The sequence below is a fragment of the Amblyomma mixtum genome, chromosome 4 (genome assembly GCF_055824585.1).
Source record: "Amblyomma mixtum isolate Tamu chromosome 4, ASM5582458v1, whole genome shotgun sequence".
NCBI classification, from domain to species: Eukaryota; Metazoa; Arthropoda; class Arachnida; order Ixodida; family Ixodidae; genus Amblyomma; species Amblyomma mixtum.
Genome location: NC_143015.1, coordinates 158532040 through 158552991, shown reverse-complemented (window position 1 = coordinate 158552991; position 20952 = coordinate 158532040). Strand labels below are relative to the sequence as shown.

The following is a 20952-nucleotide window of genomic DNA, read 5'->3' as shown; positions in this document are numbered from 1 at the left end:
GCAGGCAACAGCCAATCGGCTTTGTCAGACGGTCCCATCTCGGTTGCTTGTATTTTTAAGGGACCATATGCTAACCTCTTTGCGTTTTTAACCTCTAAATGAATGCATATGGCTACAATACTGCAAATTTATTACTCAGAGCCTATAAAATAAGCATAGAATTTATTTTGAGACGGTTTCAATGCTTCTTGATTGGTTTGTTTTCTTTTGCATTCCTGAGAGGGCGCTCTCAATTGTGTTGTTTTATTTTGTGTTCGCGAGAGGGCGATAGGCATTTTGAACTTGCGCGGAGACTTTTTGCATGTCAGCACTTGTCAGCTTGACATTTTCACTAGTCGTCATGTCAACGCACAAAGGTTGTTGCCTGGGCCCGCACGTCTCGAAGCGCCAGCGTGAAGTGCTCGTTGAGTTCATGGAGGAACATACCTACATGGTGAAGCCTTCGTGTGAGCTCGACGCACCCGACGACGCCAGGGATGAGACCACGCTCCAAAAACTCTGCCTTGGCGCGGGACTTCTCCTCGGGAGTTGAAGGAAACGACACCCAGTTTTTCTCCGTGCCGACACGCACAATTGCCTGAGTGACGGCCAAAATCATCCGGCTCACAGACGACTGCGGGAGCCGTATAGTTGCCTTGCTGCCGACTGCCGCCTGGAAGCCCCCGGTAGCAAAGAACCGTAGGGCGCAGAGTACTTTGCGCTCTGTTGTGAGCGCACTTTTCCTCGTTGGTCCAAGGTGGGGTTCGAGCTCTTCGCATAGCTGGCGTAAAGTAGCTTCGACAGCCTGAAGTGCCTTCGGAAAGCATCGTCAGGCATGTCGAAAGGATTGTCATGCACACGCGACCGCCGGGGCCGCCAATCACATTCGCTGAGCACCGCGAACAACAGCGGGGCGGCGGGAGGTACCGGCATGTCTTTCCTCGCGCTGAAGCGAACGCCACTTTCAGAGTTCCGCACACAGCGACCGAACGCATTCTCTTTCACTTGATTGACAGGTCTCGTGACGTAAACAAAATCCGTGTTCCCGCCTCCCTGAAGTGACGTCACCGCTGGTGGTGACGTCACACGACCAATGGAGCGAGGTGGCAAGAGAGAAAGTGAACGCGTTCCAAAGCGAGCTCTTTCGTGGATTCGGCCCCAGTTGTGCAGGACGAATTCATGGAATGTTTATTTTTGATGTTTCTTTATTTGCGCCAGTCTTTCAGTGGTATTTGGGCAGCATGTGGTCTAAGAGATAGCGCATTATGAGTAGTGAGGAAAATGCATGCAATTCAACCACGAAAACACTTTGTCGGGCGGGGCCTTACACGAGACCAGAGCGGCCATGTTGCATTGCTGGGAGGGGCCCTACCAGGGACCACACAGGGTTAAAGGGGCTGCGAACACTCCTTGGGGGAATACCGGCTATACTTCAGGTGCATTCTTTATGTCACACAGATGCTGACTTAAAAAGAATGACAGGAATCGATGCACAAGGACGGGAGTTATTCAGTGAAGAAATTTCAAAATACAAGCAAACAAAACGCTGCCCTCAACTCGATTTTGGCGGGGCTTCCCACTCCTATTTCGCTCTCCCAATGACGGCACCAGGCGCGACCAATCAAAACAGCCTGCCAGAGCACATCGCGGAAGTTTGCACTCCATGGTTGCCTGCCCTCTGTAACTCATTCTTGCTGAGACTGGCAGCATCGTTTCCATGCCAGAGCCCCTGGTGGTGTATTTTTATTTTACTTGCTTTGCAGGGCTTTTATCTAAGACAAACAAGTTGTTTTTGTTGATCTAATATAAAACGCAGACAGGTGACAAATTGTTTCTCTATTTAATCACACAATTTGCAGTATATTTACTGTTTGTACAATCATCAAGCTCGCGCCAGGTGATGTCATATCCGCTGCTGAAACCCGCCACTGTGTGGGGACACCATCAGAGCCATGAATTTATTTTTGGGGGGATATTAAAATATTAAAAAACGGAATATACGCGGTATTACCGACTCTAATAGCACCATTGTAACTCTCTGTATGCGATCAACAGGCAAAATAGTCAACTAAGGTAGTGTTTCTGGGCCCCTTTAATGTTGCTAAACGCACCCCGCTCCAGATGGTGGGTTCCTCTCGCCAAGCCTGGGCTCGCCACTCTCACACTATGCTTCAGCACTGTCGCCCCTGGCCAGCTCTTCGCTGCTCTCGCCACCGACGTCCAGTTCTTCAACTGGAACCGACCTGAGCCACCCAGGCAAGGTGGTTGTCGAAGAACTGCCAACTCCGATCGCGCGAAGTCATGCCGACAGTCTTCTGACCACCGTTTCTCCGCTGAACTCGTCCGCACAGAAGTGAGTCAGTTTTTAAGTCACATCTGTTATGGGTGAAAGGACCATGCTATATGTACAGTCATGGACAAAAATTCAGGGCGCACTTTGACTGTCTAAAGTGCGTAGAGGCGAAAGCGTTTTCCGCACCACTTTGTCTTCCTCTGTGGCACTGGTAGCGTCACCACTGGATGACGTCACGCATAATTAATGACTGATTACTAAGCAGTGACAAATTACTAATTAATGGCTAATTACTGGTTAATGACTAAACACTAATTCACTGCTAATTAATGACGCTTAAGCTTCGCCTTTAGGAGTGGAACGCGACAGCGCGTTGTAGCGCTGCCAGGGAGTCAAATTCAACGCTGCCAGGGAGTCCATAGAACCCCATCGCCCAGCCATCGCCCCTTCAGTTCTACATCGGTAAAATGGTTTTTGAGGAAAGGAAATGTATCTGTCTCGCATATCTCGGTAGACACCTAAACCTCGCTGGAAGGGAAGAGAGGAGAATGGGAGTGAGCGAAGACACCGTATTCACTAGAGGAGCCTTTGTTCATTCCAAACCATCGAGCTGGCATGGCGGAGGGGATAGCATGCGAGGGGATAGCATGCTCGTCTCGCACTCCGAAGACTGGGGTTCGATTCCCGAGCTCGACCAATTTCCAACTCAGTTTTATTTATTTATATGGCCTGACTAGAAGAGCTAATTAGGCTAATTAGGTGATTAAGCAATTAACTAAGCTCAGTCCCACTTACTTGGAGCATCACTATAGGATCCCTTCAATTGGTTGCATGGTTACTAGCCAAAGTACAATTGGCCCCGTTTGAAATTGGCGCACTGTGACGTCACGACCATTTCGACCAACTGAAAAGCGTGACATTTCTGTCGACAACTGCTGCTTACAACGATGAGACAGTAAAGGCTTTCGCCTTAAAAGTTTGCAGCATGTAGATTTGCAGAAAAAAATTCTGGGGCCTCAGTAGCCAGTCAGCTGATATTTGTTCCGTGAAATGATATATGGATGTCTTATCATGCTTTTGTGCTTTTCATTAAGCTGATTTGCCTGACTGCACTGAAATAATTTTTCTTCAAAATTTGCGCATCCCGTAAACATTTGTCCTTGAGTGCACAAACGAAGCCTCGTTGGGCGTTTAGAGATGCATTTGAGTGAAAAGATGCTCGTGTCAAGGTTGCAGCAAGATATCCTCTTTCCTGCCACCATGAGCTCCCGACTGTGGACTTCTCCAGTTCTAGACTGTGGTATTGATGAACTCATTGCGCTTCTTTGAAAAAAATGTGACAGCATTTAGCAATTGTTTTACGTAACCTGGCAGTGCCCATCTCTGTCATCCCTGAGTCCTAAAATAAAATGGGAATGTGGAAGACTTGGCACTGGCTGCATATGAGTTCTTGCAAATGCCTGGCTAACTGTTCTGGCGCATTAGGCAGTTATGGTCTGAGGTACCTACCGTATTTTCCGGTGTACAGGACGCACCCTTGTATAAGACGCACCCGCCATATATGCAGGGTGTTATTGAAAAAATTGGTATATAAGACGCACCCCCATTTATCCAGTTAGGCTAGTGAGGCTTAATTAAACATGCTTATGCGACCATCGCAAAATGCACCGTACGTGTGAGAAGTTCTTACGCAACGCTAAGTGATCGAAAAATGCAACACTCATGCCATACCAGCCCACGTTTTAGCACAAAAGAAAAAAAAGCGAAAGAACTCTATGTTCATAACAATTTATTTTTTCATAGATCCTTCAAAGTCTTCATCTTCGGATGTGCTATCGAAAAGGCAACGCGTCTGAAGCATTCTCTTCGCACTACGTACTTGCAAAGGGTGACTAAAAAAAAACATCGGCTTTTCTTGGCTTGTCTTGACAATGGCGAGAAGCGCGACTGTCGCCATCTTTTGTCATTTCACATTACTTTTGCTTGGGGCCTCCGAAACGGCCGCGTGTTTAAGATCCCGGAAGTGGTCAACCCTGCCGTTTCATGATAAAGTTCACCTAAAAAAGTTGCGCACGGCGGTCCCCGTATTGAAGTATTAACCACGTTACAACTGCGTTATTGGTAGTAATATTTTTTCAGTGAAAAAAGCTTGAACATGAACCTGAGTAATTTCTGAACTCGCAAAAAAAAAAAAAAAAAACGGAAAATTCTCATATAAGACGCACCCTTGTATAGGACGCACCAGCAAGATTTTTGAAAAAAAAAAAAGCGCGTCTTATACACCGGAAAATACGGTTTTTGTTTTTTCTCTCCCCTTAACTGCCCTATTTGTCGTTCGAGAACTGAAATGCTTTGATCCTAGCATTTTCGGAAACAAAAAAAAAAATGGAAGGAGTGTTGTTCCTTGCAGCAGCCGAGCTTCGACCAGGCCTCCAACTGCACACACCAGGGACCGCAGCTCGGAGAAGTCGCGCTCCAAAAAGTCCTCGTCCCAAAAGAACACGAACAAAGGTGGCCCCACAGACTTGTCGATGGGCGCCATCACAGTGACGAGCGGTCGAACAAAGCCACCGGCCGTGGAGAAGTGCTTGCACTGCAGCTGTGTTGCCCCCGAGAACAGTGCTGTGACTGGTGCGTCGTGGTTGCGTGACTCCGCAGTCAACGGCGCCGCCATGGGCATGACGGTAGTGACCGGTTCGGGGCCCGTGGAACCTTCGACAGCCGTGGGGACATCTCTGTGTTGCATTCCGCCGGACCAGGTGACGTCAACCGGTGAGTGTGCTGGGGCTGCCCATTATCCCCTTGGGTCGATAGTCGCTATCCAGTGGAGGAAAAGTTCCAATTTCTCAGATTTTGGAAAGTTGCTTAGCAACATTGCGCAGAAAAAAATTACCAAATTGTGATTGTGCCAGACCTAGCTCAGAAAACGTTGTATAGATATCATCATCAGCAGCTGTTTTCACAAGCAAACTGCAGTCCATCAGGACAGTTAGTTCGCTGCAGATCCCTAAAGCTAGGCCTTACTGCACCAGTATTCCTTCCTAATGGTGTTCTCAGAGTCCTCCTCGGTCTTGACATCTTAACATCTTATAGTTACGTCGACCGCAAATCCGGTTTCGGTGTATTGTATTCGGCGTGGGCCGCTGTGGAGGTACAGCGGTTAAGATGCTCGGCTGGTGACCCGAAAGACGGTGTGTTCGATCCTGGCCGCAGTGATCGAATTTCGATGGAGGCGAAATTCTAGAGGCCCGTGTGCTGTGCTGTGTCAGTGCTAGTTAAAGAACCCCAGGTGGTCGAAATTTCCGGAGCCCTTCACTACGGTGGCCCTCATAGCCTGAGGCGCTTTGGGACGTTAAACCCGCATACAACCATGAAACAATAAATTTGTTTTGGTGCTTGAGAAACGTCAGCATATTCAGAAAGATCCACATATAATATGCTTTTGCTGCGAACAAAATTTGGCACTGTCTGCTCTGTATGTAGCATGCCAGAGCACAGTAGTAGCTGCACTTGGCGAGTTGGATAACTTCCTTCTTTACTATGTGATGTGCAGTCCCTTCACCATCAGCGCATCCAGCACCCCTGCTGTCGCCAACGGGGCCCCCTGTCGTCAGTTCATCGACCCCTGACGTGAGCCTTGCTCCCCCAACACCAGAGGTCACCACAGACTCTCCGGCACCAAATACACCGCCATCACACACTCCCCCTCACGACTCTCCCCTCCTGAACTCCCCTCCACCCGAAATCGCACCGGAACCGTCTGCAACTCCAACCTTGGAGCGGGACGCGAGTGCTCTGAATCCGGGAGACTGTAGCTCCACGACAGACGAGCGCCGCGCCATTGCAGCCGTGGCACCCGTGACTCCCGTCAATCCCGTCGTGCCCATCAGTTCCACAGCCCCCATCGTCAGTGTTGTCACGCCTGTGAATACTGTTTCGCCAGTCCAGACTGTCGTCCCTGTCAGTACCGTCGCACCTGTCAATACTGTCACGCCCGTCACACCCGTCAGTACAGTCGCGCCCCTCAGTAGCGTCGCACCCATCCACTCCGTCACAACTGTCAACCACGTCACACCCATCAGCACCAATGTGACAGGTGTGACCGCCGTTGCACCGGTGAACACGGTCACCTCCGCGGGCACCACAGTCACAACCACTCCCATTGTGAACCCCGTCACGCCTGTGGCTCCGGTGAACCCCGTGATGGCTGTTGTGCCGCGGTTACCGTCACCGAAGGAGGAAAAGGAAGAGGTGCGGCCGGAGTGCCGGTTTGCTGCTGCAGTCACCAAGCGGGAACCCATGGACATGGAACAGCAGCGTCCAGGCCCCGCTCTTGTGCCACTGGGAAAGAATGCGGTGATGCTCTCGGTGCAGCAGACGAAAGTGGTCTCGCAGACGAGGCTCCGCGGCAACGGCAAGAACAGTGGGCTTGCTGTGGGCGTGGCCAAGGCCTCGGCCAAGACCACGTCAGTCTTCTCGGCGCCGCTGGGCTCCGGTACGGGTTCGCCCAAGGTGCAGGAGGTGGCCCCGGTCAACCTCAAGGTACATCAGTTGCGTTTCGTTGATTTTATGTGCATGTTTCTGCCTATGGGGCAGAAATGTGGAGGCTAACGAAAAGGGTTCAGCCTAAGTTAAGGACAGCGCAGCGAGCTATGGAAAGGAAAATGACAGGCGTAGCGTTAAGAGGTCAGAAGTGGGCGGAGTGGGTGTGGGAACAAACACTGGTTGATGATGTTGTAGTGGAAGTCATGAGGAAGAAATGGACTTGGGCAGGACATGTAATGCGAAGGCAAGATACCTGCTGGTCCCTAAGGGTAACGGCGTGGATTCCAAGAGAAGGCAAGCATGACAGGGGGCGGTAGAAGGTTAGGTGGGCTGATGAGATTGGTAAGTTTGCGGGGATACAGTGGCCACAACTGGCGAAGGACAGGGTTGATTGAAGAGGCATGGGAGAGGCCTTTGCCCTGCAGTGGGCGTAGTCAGGCTGATGATGATGATGATGGTGATGTGTCTCACTGGCAAGGTGGTGTACACTGTGATACCTCAAAAACAAACAGTCTCCATAATCGCCCCCATTTGACTCCTGGCTCTGATACCTCAAAAACGAACAGTCTCCATAATCGCCCCCATTTGACTCCTGGTTGTTCCAAAATATTAAGGCAGCTCTAAGTACTGCCATAACAGATGTGAAATCACAACACTCCTGAGCAGCTGTGCACACTGAAGAAATATGGTGTTCACAAAAGATGTGAAAAAAGATATATCCTGTCTGGAGAGTGCATGTGTGTTAAGAAGTGCTAAAAAACTTCATCATTGAAGTGGAATGCAGATAAGTACATGCTGTTATATTTGTGTAAAATGAAATGAACCTTTGGACTTCCCCACTCCCGTCTGTGCAGAGGTGCAACGTCATCTTGCATTTGTTGCTTCATTTGTGATTCCAGTTATCACCTAAAGGCTAAGCTTCGTATTTGTAATGGTATGCCTGAATGATTAATAGACCCGCATTGTTCTATGATCGCCGCTGCTGCACAGTGCTCCACTCTTCAAAATTAATTTAGCCTCATGAAGCAAGTTAATGTGTTCCGTCATGTCTCACTCATGACTGAGCTGCAAAACAGACTACCGTATTTTCCGGTGTATAAGACGCACCCTTGTATAAGACGCACCTGCCATATATGCAAGCTGTCACTGAAAAAGTTCGTATACAAGATGCACCCGTGTATAAGACGCACCCCAGTTTACCCAGTTAGGCTAGTGAGGCTTAATTAAACACACTTGCGCGACTATCGCGAAGTGCACCGTACCTGTGAGCAATTCTTAAGTAACACTAAGTTATCGAAAAAGGCAACACTCACGCCATACCCGTCCACGTTTTAGTAAAAAAGAAAGAAAAAACGATACAGCTCCCCATATGTCCATAACAACATTTTATTTCTACTTTAAACCTTCGAAGTCTTCATCTTCAGATACGCTATCAAAAGTTTCACCCATTTCTGGAAGCAACTCGGCTGAAACATGCACTACGTACACGTAGCAAAAAAAGTGGCAAAGGGTGACTAAAAAAGAACGCTGGCTTGTCTTGACAATGGCGAGAAGCGAGATTGTCACCATCTTTTGGCGCTTCTCATTACTTTTGCTTGGGGCCTCCGAAACAGCCGCGCGTTTGTGATCCCAGAAGTCGTCATCCCCGCCGTTTCATGATAAAGATCACCTAGAATGTCGCGCACGGCGGTCCCGGTATTGAAGTATTAACCGTGTTACAACCACATTATTGGTAGTGATATCTTTTAGGTGAAAAAAGCTTGAGCATGAACCGGAGTAATCTATGAACTCGCAAAAAAAAAAGATGAAAAATTCGCATATAAGACGCACCCTTGTATAGGACGCAGCAGCAAGATTTTCGAAAAAAAGTCGCGTCTTATACACCGGAAAATACGGTAATGCTAACTGCTTTGTTCTCATTCATCTTAGTTTGTTGTGAAGCCTTTTTCACAGTCTCGGGCTTTCAAGAACAAATTTAGCTTAGCCTTCGTGGACTCTTTCGGGAAGGCAAATATGTCTTTGGTGCCCTGGCTTCGAGTGTGGCCGACTGATGGTCCGTCTTCCCGCTTCCAGATTTCGAAGTCGTGCGAGGCGATGATCCAGAAACCCGACGGGGGGGCGGCGGGGATTCCGACGTGCGTGGCGGTGGCAACGCGACGGCCTCAGGATGCTGCCGGCGGCAGCAAGATTGTGGTGGAGGAAAAGTGCGACACCACGGTGTCGGTGGTGCCCGCGCTCAGCGTCCTCAACGCCTCGAGCCAGCCGATTCCTGTGGGCATCGCTGTGGCACAGCAGCGCCAGGACCACACCATTACCTGCAGTGAGTTGGCACTTCTTTTGCTGCAGTGGCAGTCGGGGCACGTTTCCCAGTTTCTGCGGCGTCAGCGGCATAACACAATCAAGTGCTAAGAGGATAAAGGAAGGGATGGATGGATGGATGGATGGATGGATGGATGGATGGATGGATGGATGGATGGATGGATGGATGGGATTGGATGGGATGGGATTGGATTGGATTGGATTGGATGGATGGATGGATGGATGGATGGGAGCACCCCCTTTGAAACAGGGTGGCGGCAATTGCCACCATGCTCAGCTTTTCTTTTTTTTATTTTTTACTGTGTTGGCAATGTTTATTAAAAATCGCCATCATCTTTACCTACGGTTTCCTACAATTCTAACCTTATGCCACATCTCTGCTTTTCAGCCACCAATCCTCCAATCGCTTTTTGCTAACTTCCACTGCATATTCATTTACATGACCATTGTTATCTTTAAACCCTAGGGCCTCAGGAAGAGTGACTGCGCCTGCATCGACATCCGGATGGATACCATCACATTTGATTATGAGGTGTTCAATTGTTTCCACAGATCTACCACACACTGCACATGTTTCATCTTCTTCGTTAAATTCGTTAAGGAAAAAGGGATTTATGGCGCCCTCTGTGGCAGTGGCGTGAACTAGTGTATGCGCAGTTTTCTCCATTGCGAGCTGTGGTCTCAGAATGTCACATTGCACAGGTGTGGTGCCTGTTGGCAAGTTAATTAATTTTTTTATTTACTTATTTATTTGCAGCATAGCCTGTTTTAGCTGGTGTGGCCTTGGCTCAGTAGCCATTCGAAAGCATCAGCTGTATCTCTTGTTTTTTTTTTTTCCAATTCACAGTTACATATATCAGCCTGATGAAAGTAAACCTATTGCATAACCTGAAAAAAAATTACTGTAGATTTGCATAGCTCGTCCAAATGCGAATCAGGTGCACTAGCACTTTGTTTTTCACTTCGGTTGTTTGAACTCATTGTTCACGGATGGAAGTTGTTCGAATAGTGATAATGTGTGGAATCCGTAATTCTCTCCCTTACATTCATATATCCCTGGGAGTCCTCATAGCACTCCTGGCGCAGTGGTGCAGCGGTTAAGCGATGCGCCACTGCCCTGCGCATGGCAGGTGCTGACACCGGTGGGACTTGTTCGTCCCAGGTTGCTCTTCTCGAGCAGCCTCTCGTGACCAATCATTAATTTAAAGGTGCACTGAAGAGGAATCTGAACTCGTCTTTTTGCCGCGGGAAACTCGATCTACACGTTCCTTAGCATTCTTAGCATTCTTAGAATTTTCCTAATTAAATCGAATTAACGCCCGGCTCCCACCTTTTTTTTTTTAATTCTCCCTCGTACGGTGGGCGGAGTCGACCAACGCGGGGAGTGCCTTTCAGCTAGCTCCGTGGAGGCTTTTCTTTCGCTTCATTTTGTTTTTTAGGTTTCCGTGAATAAATAGTTTCATTTGCAGATAATATAACCGCAAAATAAGCCCGCAGAAATAAAAATACGCGCGGACTATTTGCTTCTACAGACTACTACGTATTACTCCGCCGATTGCAGAGCGGCAAGCCGCCATGGGACTGGGTGAAAGGCACTCCCCGCGTTGGTCGACTCCGCCCACCGTACGAGGCAGAATTAAAAAAAAAAAGGCGGGAGCCGGGCGTTAATTTGATTTAATTGCGGAAATCGGCCACACAGGGCAATAAATCGAAGTTTCTAAGAATGCTCGGAACGTGTAGGTCGAGTTCCCGCGGCAAAAAGACGAGTTCAGATTCCTCTTCAGTGCACCTTTAACTGCCACCTGCCATAGTGGGCAGTTTGTACGGCGGGCAGTGTGTGAGTGTGTGTGCGCACGCATGCGACAGGTTGCCCACAACCTGGCGGGAAGGTGGGCAGGCTGTCATCAAAAAACCAAGCAGTCTTCATACAACCGGACACACACAACGGCTAAATGTGGGGAATGCCCACGATAAGTGCTATCTAACTAAAAATTTTTTGCTGTCGCACCACAGCTCATGCTCAAACATTTGCGCAGCACGCTCGTTAGCTGTCCTGCGATCTTTTTCTTTTTTCCAGGCAAAACAAGCTTGTCAGCGAGCGCTGCGGAGCAGAGTCACATAACGGCAGTCAGCTGTTCAACAGTCATCCTGGCTGCTGGCGGTTCAGACAGAGGACCACGTTTGTGGTAAGGAGCACACCCTGTGACTTGCCTCGTACAAACGGTTCGAGCTAACTCTGAGATGCCACGTGACATGCATGCACAAGTCGTGCCAATACAAATTCACCTCACTTTGACACGATTAAGGGGGGACCCTGGTCTTGAAAAAAAAATCTTTATTAATGAAGTCACAGTTATGAAATTTTCAGGCCACATGTATTTTTGTGCGCTGATTCTAGATATGTCATTTAATTTCGTGTAAAACAATCCCTTGAGCACTTGTGCAATTTTTATGCAAGTATTTTGGGAAAGTTTTACAGAAAATTTGGTGCTGGAACCTCGCTGAAATGCATGTCATTGGGTTCTCTTGACACCAAGGAATGCAGTAAGGGTAAAATTATCATCCTGGCTATCATAGAACTTGAGTTATAGAGTTTTGAAGTTGTCGCCTCAGAAATGAGAAGAAAAGTGTGTATTCCCGTTTCTGAAGTGACAGCTTCAGTACCCTATAACTCAAGTTCTATGATAGCCAGGATGACAGTTTTACCCTTATTGCATTCCTTGGTATCAAGAGAACCCAATGGCATGCATTTCAGCGAGTTTCCTGCAGCAAATTTTCTGCAAAACTTTTCCCAAAATACTTGCATAAAAATTGCACAAGTGCTCTAAGAATTGTTTTACACAAAATTAAATGACATATCTAAAATCAGCACACAAAAATACATGTGGCCTGAAAATTTCATTACTATATCTAGATTAATAAAATTTGCATTTCAAGGCCAGGGTCCCCCCTTAAGAAGCAGAGAATTATCCTGCCTGCATGTCTTGCTATGAAGGGGTGAAAATTTAAGCACCGTGCTTCAGCGTGTAGTGGCAAGAACTTGCAGTACTCTGCATACTGGCGTATCTTGTTTTTGAGCTGCAAGATACGAATACATGTTACAAATAGGAGCACATCATAATAGTCCAAATACAGCATTACAGTTGAAACTACTGTAACTGATTTTTTTTTTTTTTTTTAGAGACGTGAGCAAGATCACTTTCATGTCATATTGCAGCTCTCGTTTCTGTTAGTAAGGCAAACAACAGCCCTTCTGTGACGCCTTTTGCTGAGATGTGTCAAACGTGTGCAGCAGCGGCCGAAAGTTTTCAGGCCACACAGCTTGCTTTTCAGTTGTGTAGGGGGCGCTGATGGCACCCGGAGTAGGAGGTGCCGTAGGCTTTGCTTTTAGCACCATTGAATCAGGTTTGGACAAGGGCTCCGCAGCATGGCTGAAGTGCAAGCCATGTGACCTAAAAACTTTTGACCAAGACTGTACACCTCGTTTGTGCCGTCTGGTTAGTGCAGCAGGACAAAAAAAACTGTCGGGCACTTGACCGCATTGCTACCTTGCCGCTGACGGAGAACAGGATCTGTATGCGATGACCCTGCCCAGCTGTCAACTTTAAAGGGACAGTCTACTGTCGGACGTGAGCAACAAAAAGAGCATTGGCATATTCAGATAGGAATTGCTGCATGATGGTAGAAACCAATGAAATATGAGCGGCTTTGTCGGTATTCGAATTGACAGAGCAAGTGAGGCCAGAGCCGGCGATGGCACAGAGCTGCGTTCAATCTTTGTTGCTTGTTTGGCAGTTGGACTAAGTCAGCTTGAGTGGATGTACTTCATACTATGAATAGGTCTGAGTGCAGTGTAGAGGTGCGAAGGAAGCCAGCAACAACTGAAACCATGGAAAGCATAGAATTTTTTTTTATTGCGAAAGCAATACTACTTGCACTTTCACGCCATTGCGTGCCGCGGCCGGTGGCCACCATCGCGCCGCGGCAGTGACCACCATTGACCTTCATTTGACCTTGATTGCATTACATTGGATTAGATTGGATTGTATTGGACTGGATTGGATTAGATTAGATTTGATTAGATTACATTAGATTAGAATAGATTACATTGGATTGGAATGGATTGGATTGGAGTGGAATGAATTGGAATGGATTGGAGCGAAGTGGATTGAATTGGATTGCATTGGATTGAATTGGATTGGATTGTATAACCGATGCATCACCACAAGTCTAACCACAAGCACCACCACCAGCTACACTACGAGCTGTATCATGGTGTACATACGGATATTGCTTTCGCAATTACCGGGCTTAACCAAGCTAAGCCACAGATTTTTTAGTTTGTGGTTTTGATAACGAAAAATTAGCAGTGGAATCATTTTATACTGAAAAGATAATTCATTACAACAAATAGTAGAAAAAAAACCACATGCCGCCAATGGGACCCAAACCCACGACCTCCATATCTTGCGTGCGGTGCTTTACCAACTCAACTGTAGCGGAAGCTATCTATCCGCTCGTCTACTTTGAGAGGTATTTATGCTGCGCTTGGCCTAACCTTGAGAGTTTTCGTTAGCCTCATCCGTGTCCATAGCGGCGGACAGAGAGGGTTATTTTTGTTTGAAAAATTCAGCCACCTTAATTTTTTTCCCTCTTGTCCACCATTTCTTGCGTGGGTTAACCCTGCGTCTACGTCATTTTTAAAAAAATGTTTTGAAAAGGGCGACTGCCTACCACTACGTTGACTGCGGTGCTGCCATCGACACTACTGCTACTTCAAAATACTGTTTCAGATACCTGTACTAGGTATCACCGTTCTTATTTTATTTAGTTATTTATGAAAACTACACTAGCTCTTTCAACTGTGAAAATCTGCATTTCAATTAACGTTGTGCTCATTATTGCCCCGGTGGCAGGTAGTTGTGATCACACCTGTAATGTGACGGAGTGTGACATTTCCGTGTTGAAAAATAATTTGAAATTTTTCTGTTTTGTTTCTCAGCTCCACTAGAAGGTGTGCTTTTTATAAGGGGCTTTGTAAGCAAATATGGTCAATAATATTCAGTAGACTGTCCCTTTAAAAGCTTGCCAGGTACAGCTCCCTCTGTTGAGGCTATCATGCCTGCGTGACAGGTGGTGACAGTGTCGCAGCTTTTTCTTCTGTCGTTTGTGTGTACTTCATAGTGTTCGACTCTCTTCCCCCCTTTCTGTCCCTTCTGTCCCACCCCTCAGTGTAGGGTGGCCAACCAGAATGCTCTTCTCGTTAGCCTTCCCCACTGTCCCTCCTTTCCTAGCCCGTTCATTGTGCTTTAACTGCTTTCAGCCGTGGCCAAGGAAGACCAATGCGGCAAGTGCGCTTGACAGGGAAAATGAAGGCGCGAGCATCTCCTCAGAGGTGAAGGAAAAAAGGGGTGGGGGTAGGGGATAATGCATGGCTTCGTGGGCTGATAGGGAAGTCTTGTTTTTTTCTTACATGCGTGTCCACTCCTTTTCTGAGCGTGATTCTCGTCTGTTTCTTCATTAACAAAGTCACGTTTTTCAGTGCTTGAAAACTCAGTAAATATTTGAAGTTGCCTGAGAGACCTCTTCATTTTGAGGTGAAATTGGAACCCTGCACTAGCATTTGTTTCATTGTTATTTGATATTCCAAAAGCCATAATATTTAAAGGGACACCAAAGGGAAATGCTAAGTCATAAAAATGAGGTTATATTGCCCACATTTTGTGGAGGTGTGAATGTAAATGAGGGAGGAATTTAAAACTTGCAATTTTTTTTTAGCTACAGGACGATTTTTATGCATTCACAGAATGATCGCAGAGCTCTGGAAGGGGTAGTCTGCGGGTATACTGCGTGCTCGTGGTTTTCTTGCTATTTCCCTTTTGTGTCCCGTTACCGCGTTCAGGTTCCGACACACTTTGCATTGGCTGCTTCTAAGGGAGCTGACCATGTGAGAAAGCTCTCTCAGAAATAACTGATTCACATGAAGCTGTAGTGGATCCAGCCATGATGCGAAAGGCAATAGTTACCTTGGAGCGAAAGCTAGCATTTGGTACCAAGAGCATGAGGATCCCATTACGAGACAAAAGTTAGAGCATGCAGTATGTGGAAGTCGGTCCCTCAATGCATGATGAGATTCCGAGAGAGAAAAGCAAGATGCAGTTTTCAGGGCACATTGAGTGCTCTGTTGGGGGCGCTGTTGTGCCGGGGTGATGTGTGGGCAGACTATAAAGGTGGTGGGCGCTGTTGTGCCGGGGTGATGTGCGGGCAGACTGTAAAGGTGGTGGGCACTGTTGTGCCGGGGTGATGTGTGGGCAGACTATAAAGGTGGTGGGCGCTGTTGTGCCGGGGTGATGTGCGGGCAGACTGTAAAGGTGGTGGGCACTGTTGTGCCGGGGTGATGTGCGGGCAGACTGTAAAGGTGGTGGGCACTGTTGTGCCAGGGTGATGTGCGGACAGACTGTAAAGGTGGTGGGCACTGTTGTGCCGGGGTGATGTGCGGGCAGACTAAAGATGGTGGGCACTGTTGTGCCGGGGTGATGTGGGTGTGTGGGCAGACTGTAAAGGTGGAACGTGTGTGATTCTACAGCGAATCGAGGCAAGGACCGGCTGCCCACCAGGGAATGGCTGAGACCACAACGACCTGCCTCGTAGCAGCTGGCAAGTGACGCTGTTTTGTTTGGAACTTCTTTTAGTGATGCTATTTTAATTTGGCAGTGTGGTCTCTGGTGGACTCGTGCTTAAAGCTGTCATGGAACTCTGTATGTGTAGTTACTACTTTGCTGAGAAGATGTTCATGTTGCTGAGAGAGCGTCGTACGTGTATGACGCACTATTTTTTTTTCTGATATTGCACTCTCTCTTGAGCATTATTAACAACTTGAGGAGTTCTGGATGAAAGAAAGAAAGGGATGCATCGCGAAGTGGATCCCTATTGAGTGCGTAATGAAATGTGAACACGGCACATCGCATCAGCACAGTTTCCTGTGTGTGGGCACTACAAGCTATGTGGTGCAGTAGTTAAGAGTATTTTTCAAGCACTGGCCTCTTAGACAAGCCTGCTTCTGTTGAGTGGAGGTTTGTTGACCCACATGCATGTGTACTGTGTTTCACGCTTGCAATTCTCTGGAAACTTTGCAAGCAGTGCAGCTGCTCATACTTCTCGATGCCTCGGGGAGGGTTTCCACGAAATCAGAGAGTGTTATGTATAAAATGACAAGTTAGGCAGCGCAAGTTGCGCTCAAGACATTCTGGCATTCAGTTATTGAACCCTGTGGTTATATTTCATTTGATCGCAAAGTACTTTTCTGCTGTGGATGGAGCCAGAGCTAGTGGACATGCCAGCCGCTTATCATTCTACCGCTTGCCGCTCTTACTTCCCAAGGTCTCTGTAAGGATAGGTTGAAAGCATGATAAGATGTAAAACGAAGTTTGGGACGTTGCCAGCTGTAGTGCTTGAGCTTTGCCACAATGAAAGATGTTTGTCCCTACTTCGGTACATATGGCGACGACCTATACTTTCCATGTGCAGGCGTAGCCGGCACTAAGAGGCCCGCTAGCTTTGACAGCGTTGCACTCTATGTATGAAACGGGAGTTTACGAGCTTATGTTGCAGTTCAGCTTTCTTGCGATTCAGTTAGTGTTCTGTTTGTTCTTTCCTTGCTTTTCTTCCTCTGGCACTATCACTAGGTTCACGAGAATAAAAGTACTAGTAACATCCATCCGAATGCCAGTAGTGTCACTGGTATGGGAACCTGCACAGTTTTCACAAATCTTCCTAATCGCAGAGTTTTCTTCAGTTGCAAAATTTTAGCAAGCTGTACACCTTTCTATATCAGCCATGCAGCTCTGCTTATGTGAACATTAATTTTCTCATTAGGGAGTGGCTACTTATTAAAGTACATACTACCGAGGACAAAAGGCCCCAGGATACTCGAGCACCAACCAAAGCGCACAGCTTTGTTATCGGCGTGTAGTGTCATGTCAAACTTGGCGTCATGAAAGTTGAATTTGTGTTCTCTAAAGGGCGCTAATAAAATTGGGCGATCGTTGGCACTCATTGCAGCTGTATGCCAAGATAACCATTTATACATCCTGGAGATTTTGTTCCCAATAGTGCTTGAGTACAGCCATGCGGTTACAAAAACTTGATCTAGCTTTCCTTTGTAGCCGTATGGTTGGGCTCGTTTGGATGCTGATGAGTAGCTACCCCTTGATTGAGGCTTACTCCACCTTACTGTACCTTGAGGGTTTCTTCTAAATACATTGGATTAATATTCCCATCTTTGCTGTTGTTTTCTAAAACATGGACTCTTACCAGTAGCCTCGAAGCTTGTGTTGACACAGTGTGTACTTCCACTATTTCCCAAGGGTAAGGGTACGGGCTAGTAAATGTTCCTATCAATAAACGTCAGTTGGAAGTAAGCGCTCGTGTGTCTTTTCTTGTCTTCGTGGTTGTCTGTATTAAGCTGCGCTCTGTGTTTATTTTTTGTTTCCGCCATCCAGGCCCAGTACCGGCGCACACCACCTGGGACTCTCATTCGGACACCCTGGCCTTGCGTCCGGCCACGGCCACCCTGCCGTGGCTCGCAACTACGCCGGCGCCACCTGTCATGACGACGCCCACCATCTGGCTGCCACAGGAGGCCACGCCACCACCCCTGGCATCGCCCGGCGGCTTCCAGTTGGCGCGCGACGCACTCACGGGGCAGCTCTACCTGGTGCCCGCGGCGCCGGCAACCAGCTGGACGCTCTCCGGTGCGGCCACGGCCAGCCCCGTGCAGCAGATCCTGACGACCCAGCAGCACACGACCTTCCAGCAGATAGTGCCAGACCAGTGGAGGAGCGAGCTGAAACCCACTGCGACGGTGCGTGACACGTCTTGCGAGCCCCGACTTGACCCTCTGACTTCACTTTAGCTGACTTCACTTGGTCCTCTAGACATAGAGTTTCTTACTATTACCTAGAGGGAAAGCTGGCGGCGCTGCACTTCAGCCACCATGGACGCCCAAAGCATCATGGGCCGGTGAGCTACTTGTTGCGGCACAGTTGTAGTTTTTCGGGAACACGGAGTGGCACTACTAAGACATTTCATTCCGAAAACTCTGTTCATGTGTGCGCAGACGACTTTCCTGCGAACGCAGTGTGCAAAACCCATAGTAGTGAAAACGCGACGACACACAACGCCAATAAAAGGTTTCACTTTTCTAAAATACCTTTAAAAAGCTCTTATAGTATTTAAGCAACAACATCTTTTTTGAAAACATATTTACTTTTAAAAGTGCGCCTGTTAATAACGAAATATTAGTTTTTATAGTGTTCACTACTTGGCCAATAGGAGAGCGAGTCGTCTCTTATTTTGGGCAAACTTTGCACTTAAATGCTTTTCTGCTCGTTTGTTGCAATCATTAGACAAGATATTGAATATTAGGACGTTTGTAGTTATCAAACAGCTTTATTTTTCTATTATTTTTTGGCCAAAAGTTGCAGTTCCGCAACAAGTAGCTCGCCACCCCATGATGCTTTGAGCGCCCATGGTGGCTGAAGTGGTCTCGAGGGGTCGCCATGCAAACTCCCATAGACGGGCTGCCAGCTTTCCCTCTAGGTAATAGTAAGAAACTCTATGCCTCTAGACTTGCCCTATTCAAAATTCTCAGTAGTGGCATGTTGTAAATAGACCTCTCCCTATTGCTAACAACGTGACATCAAAGAGGCGTGGCTAGGTGGGCAAATTCATCCACTTTTGCTTCTGAACCGGTTCTGCATGTATCAAGCATTCCCCCACCACCTTTCTTCTCCTGATTAGAGACTGCTCAGTACTCATCACACCTGCCAGGCCACGCTGCTGGAAGCCACATGTTTTGCCCACCAGACCAGAAGAACGTGCGCTGATGACGTAGGTCGGAAGAGGTTTATTATTGTGCTACTGCAATGCTGCTGCGCGCACTTCACTTTGCTTCACTTTACACCACCTTCACTTCACTTCACTTGCCCTTGCTTCACTTCACCTCTCTTCGCTTGATTACCTCAAAGACCGTGTTTAGAGGTTATTACATAAGGCATGGGATGCATAAGAACATAGAAGAAATAAACACTGAATAATTTTTCATCATGTACGTACGAGAGAGAGAAAATTTTCATACCTTGCTCTCACAATGCATTCCTGTGAGTTTCTTTCACCGATATGAGAGAACTAGAATGTACCTCTTTTATGCAGTACAATGAGCAAGCAAGAAAAAGGAAGCAGTTGACTGAAACAAAAATCGCAGGATGCCATGAAGTGAAATTGTGTTTTGTTTGAGCAAGATAGTAATTTTAGTTTGTTTGCAGATTGTAGAGGCCTCCGCACGTTTCTGTAAGACCGATATTTCATTTTGTATGTCATTAACATGTCTGAGAGAAGTGTTTCATCAGGCTGGGGCATTCAGGTTGAGTTGTTTCTTCAACATCAGAGGCCTACCATCACAGGCTAACTGAGGATGGCAAGCTAGCAAGCACTGTGCCATTAGTCTTCATCAGATTAGCCTCTGCCATTTCTGTTTCACCCATGGGCAGGTGTTTGAGGCAGTGCCCCCGAAGCTTGAGATCCTGGAGGCGGCGAAGGACCTGTCGACCGGAGCGGCCTTTGCGTACTCCGCGATGCCGACCGCGGTGGCGACTCCGCCGGCCCCCTCTGTGGTGTCCTACCTGTACGACCCGTCTGCAGTGGTGCAGCAGCTGACGCAAGTGGCTGGCACCACCTCCATGATGGCCGCCCTGGCCTCCTCAGGAAAGGTCTCCCAGGTGCGCTCGTCTTTCCTCACAGATGGCGCCACTGCCAGGTCGCCACCACTGGTGCCGTTAGTTTATTAAAGCATTACTAGGCTATGATGTGTCCGTAAAACGTGTCCTCAGAACGTGTCCTCAGAACGTGTCCTCAGAACGTGTCCTCAGAACGTGTCCGCAGTATGTGTCCGCAGTATGTGTCCGCAAAACGTGTCCGCAGAACGTGTTTGCAAAATGTGTCTGCAAAATGTGACAGTTGTGACATCATCAATCATGACCTGAAAAAGTGGCGTGGTGGTGTCTATAGTCAATGATTAAACAATATCGAGTCAGTCATTAGTCATCAGTCATTAACATTAGTCTTAATCAACAATCTTAATTGGTTATCATAATTAAGTGTCCTAATTAATGATAATTAAATATGACTATTAATCAGTTTAATTAATGGGGATAATCTGCGAGACCATGCAACATCATAAGAGTGTGCCGTCATCCATGTGTCTGATGACGTCACACCCACAACCAATCAGAGTACCGCAATAAAAAAGTGTGCATCGTCGAGTGCTAGCATCGGAGATTGAAGAGTGCCGGTCGGATCTTAACAGAGTGGGTAAGTAGGTGTAGAAAGGCATCGACTAGGAGCCACCGTCGCGACAAACGCTGATGCTTTAGCATTTTTCCAATGCAGTCTCTGCAGTGATCAGTTTTTTTTCCTGCATTACACAGCCCTCACTTGCCCTGTATTCCGCTTTTACTTTAGTATTTGCTTAATGCTCTAAAGTGACTCAGACTATAAGGGACGCCGTAGTGAAGGGCTCCGGAAATTTCGACCACCCCGGGTTCTCAAACGTACACTGCAAATAGTTCGATCAATCCCGAAGTTACCTTCCGGTTCCGCACAAAGCACCGTGGGTTAAAAAAGAAAACTATAGCGACTTTCATCTCATATGAACCTGAGGTTTAGCAACCAATTTCTATCAATCCCTATAGAACCTACACGCGATTGGTTCTTCAATGAGAATGCTGTTCGTGCGGGAATACAATGCGTTCAGCAGT

The 20952-nt window shown here is 47.5% G+C and overlaps 1 protein-coding gene across 5 annotated transcripts in view; it reads left to right on the top strand.

Moving 5' to 3' along the window:
- Positions 1 to 20952, top strand: part of wge (BAH domain and coiled-coil containing protein winged eye) — a 227804-nt gene that overhangs the window by 166029 nt on the left and 40823 nt on the right. For all 5 annotated transcript variants that reach the window (XM_089541068.1, XM_089541069.1, XM_089541070.1 and 2 more), the window contains exons 5-12: positions 2101 to 2332; positions 4683 to 5044; positions 5826 to 6814; positions 8891 to 9137; positions 11214 to 11322; positions 15723 to 15793; positions 17638 to 17999; positions 19687 to 19914. In XM_089541068.1, the coding sequence (XP_089397194.1) occupies positions 2101 to 2332; positions 4683 to 5044; positions 5826 to 6814; positions 8891 to 9137; positions 11214 to 11322; positions 15723 to 15793; positions 17638 to 17999; positions 19687 to 19914 (2600 nt within the window). The remainder of the gene's footprint in view (positions 1 to 2100; positions 2333 to 4682; positions 5045 to 5825; positions 6815 to 8890; positions 9138 to 11213; positions 11323 to 15722; positions 15794 to 17637; positions 18000 to 19686; positions 19915 to 20952) is intronic.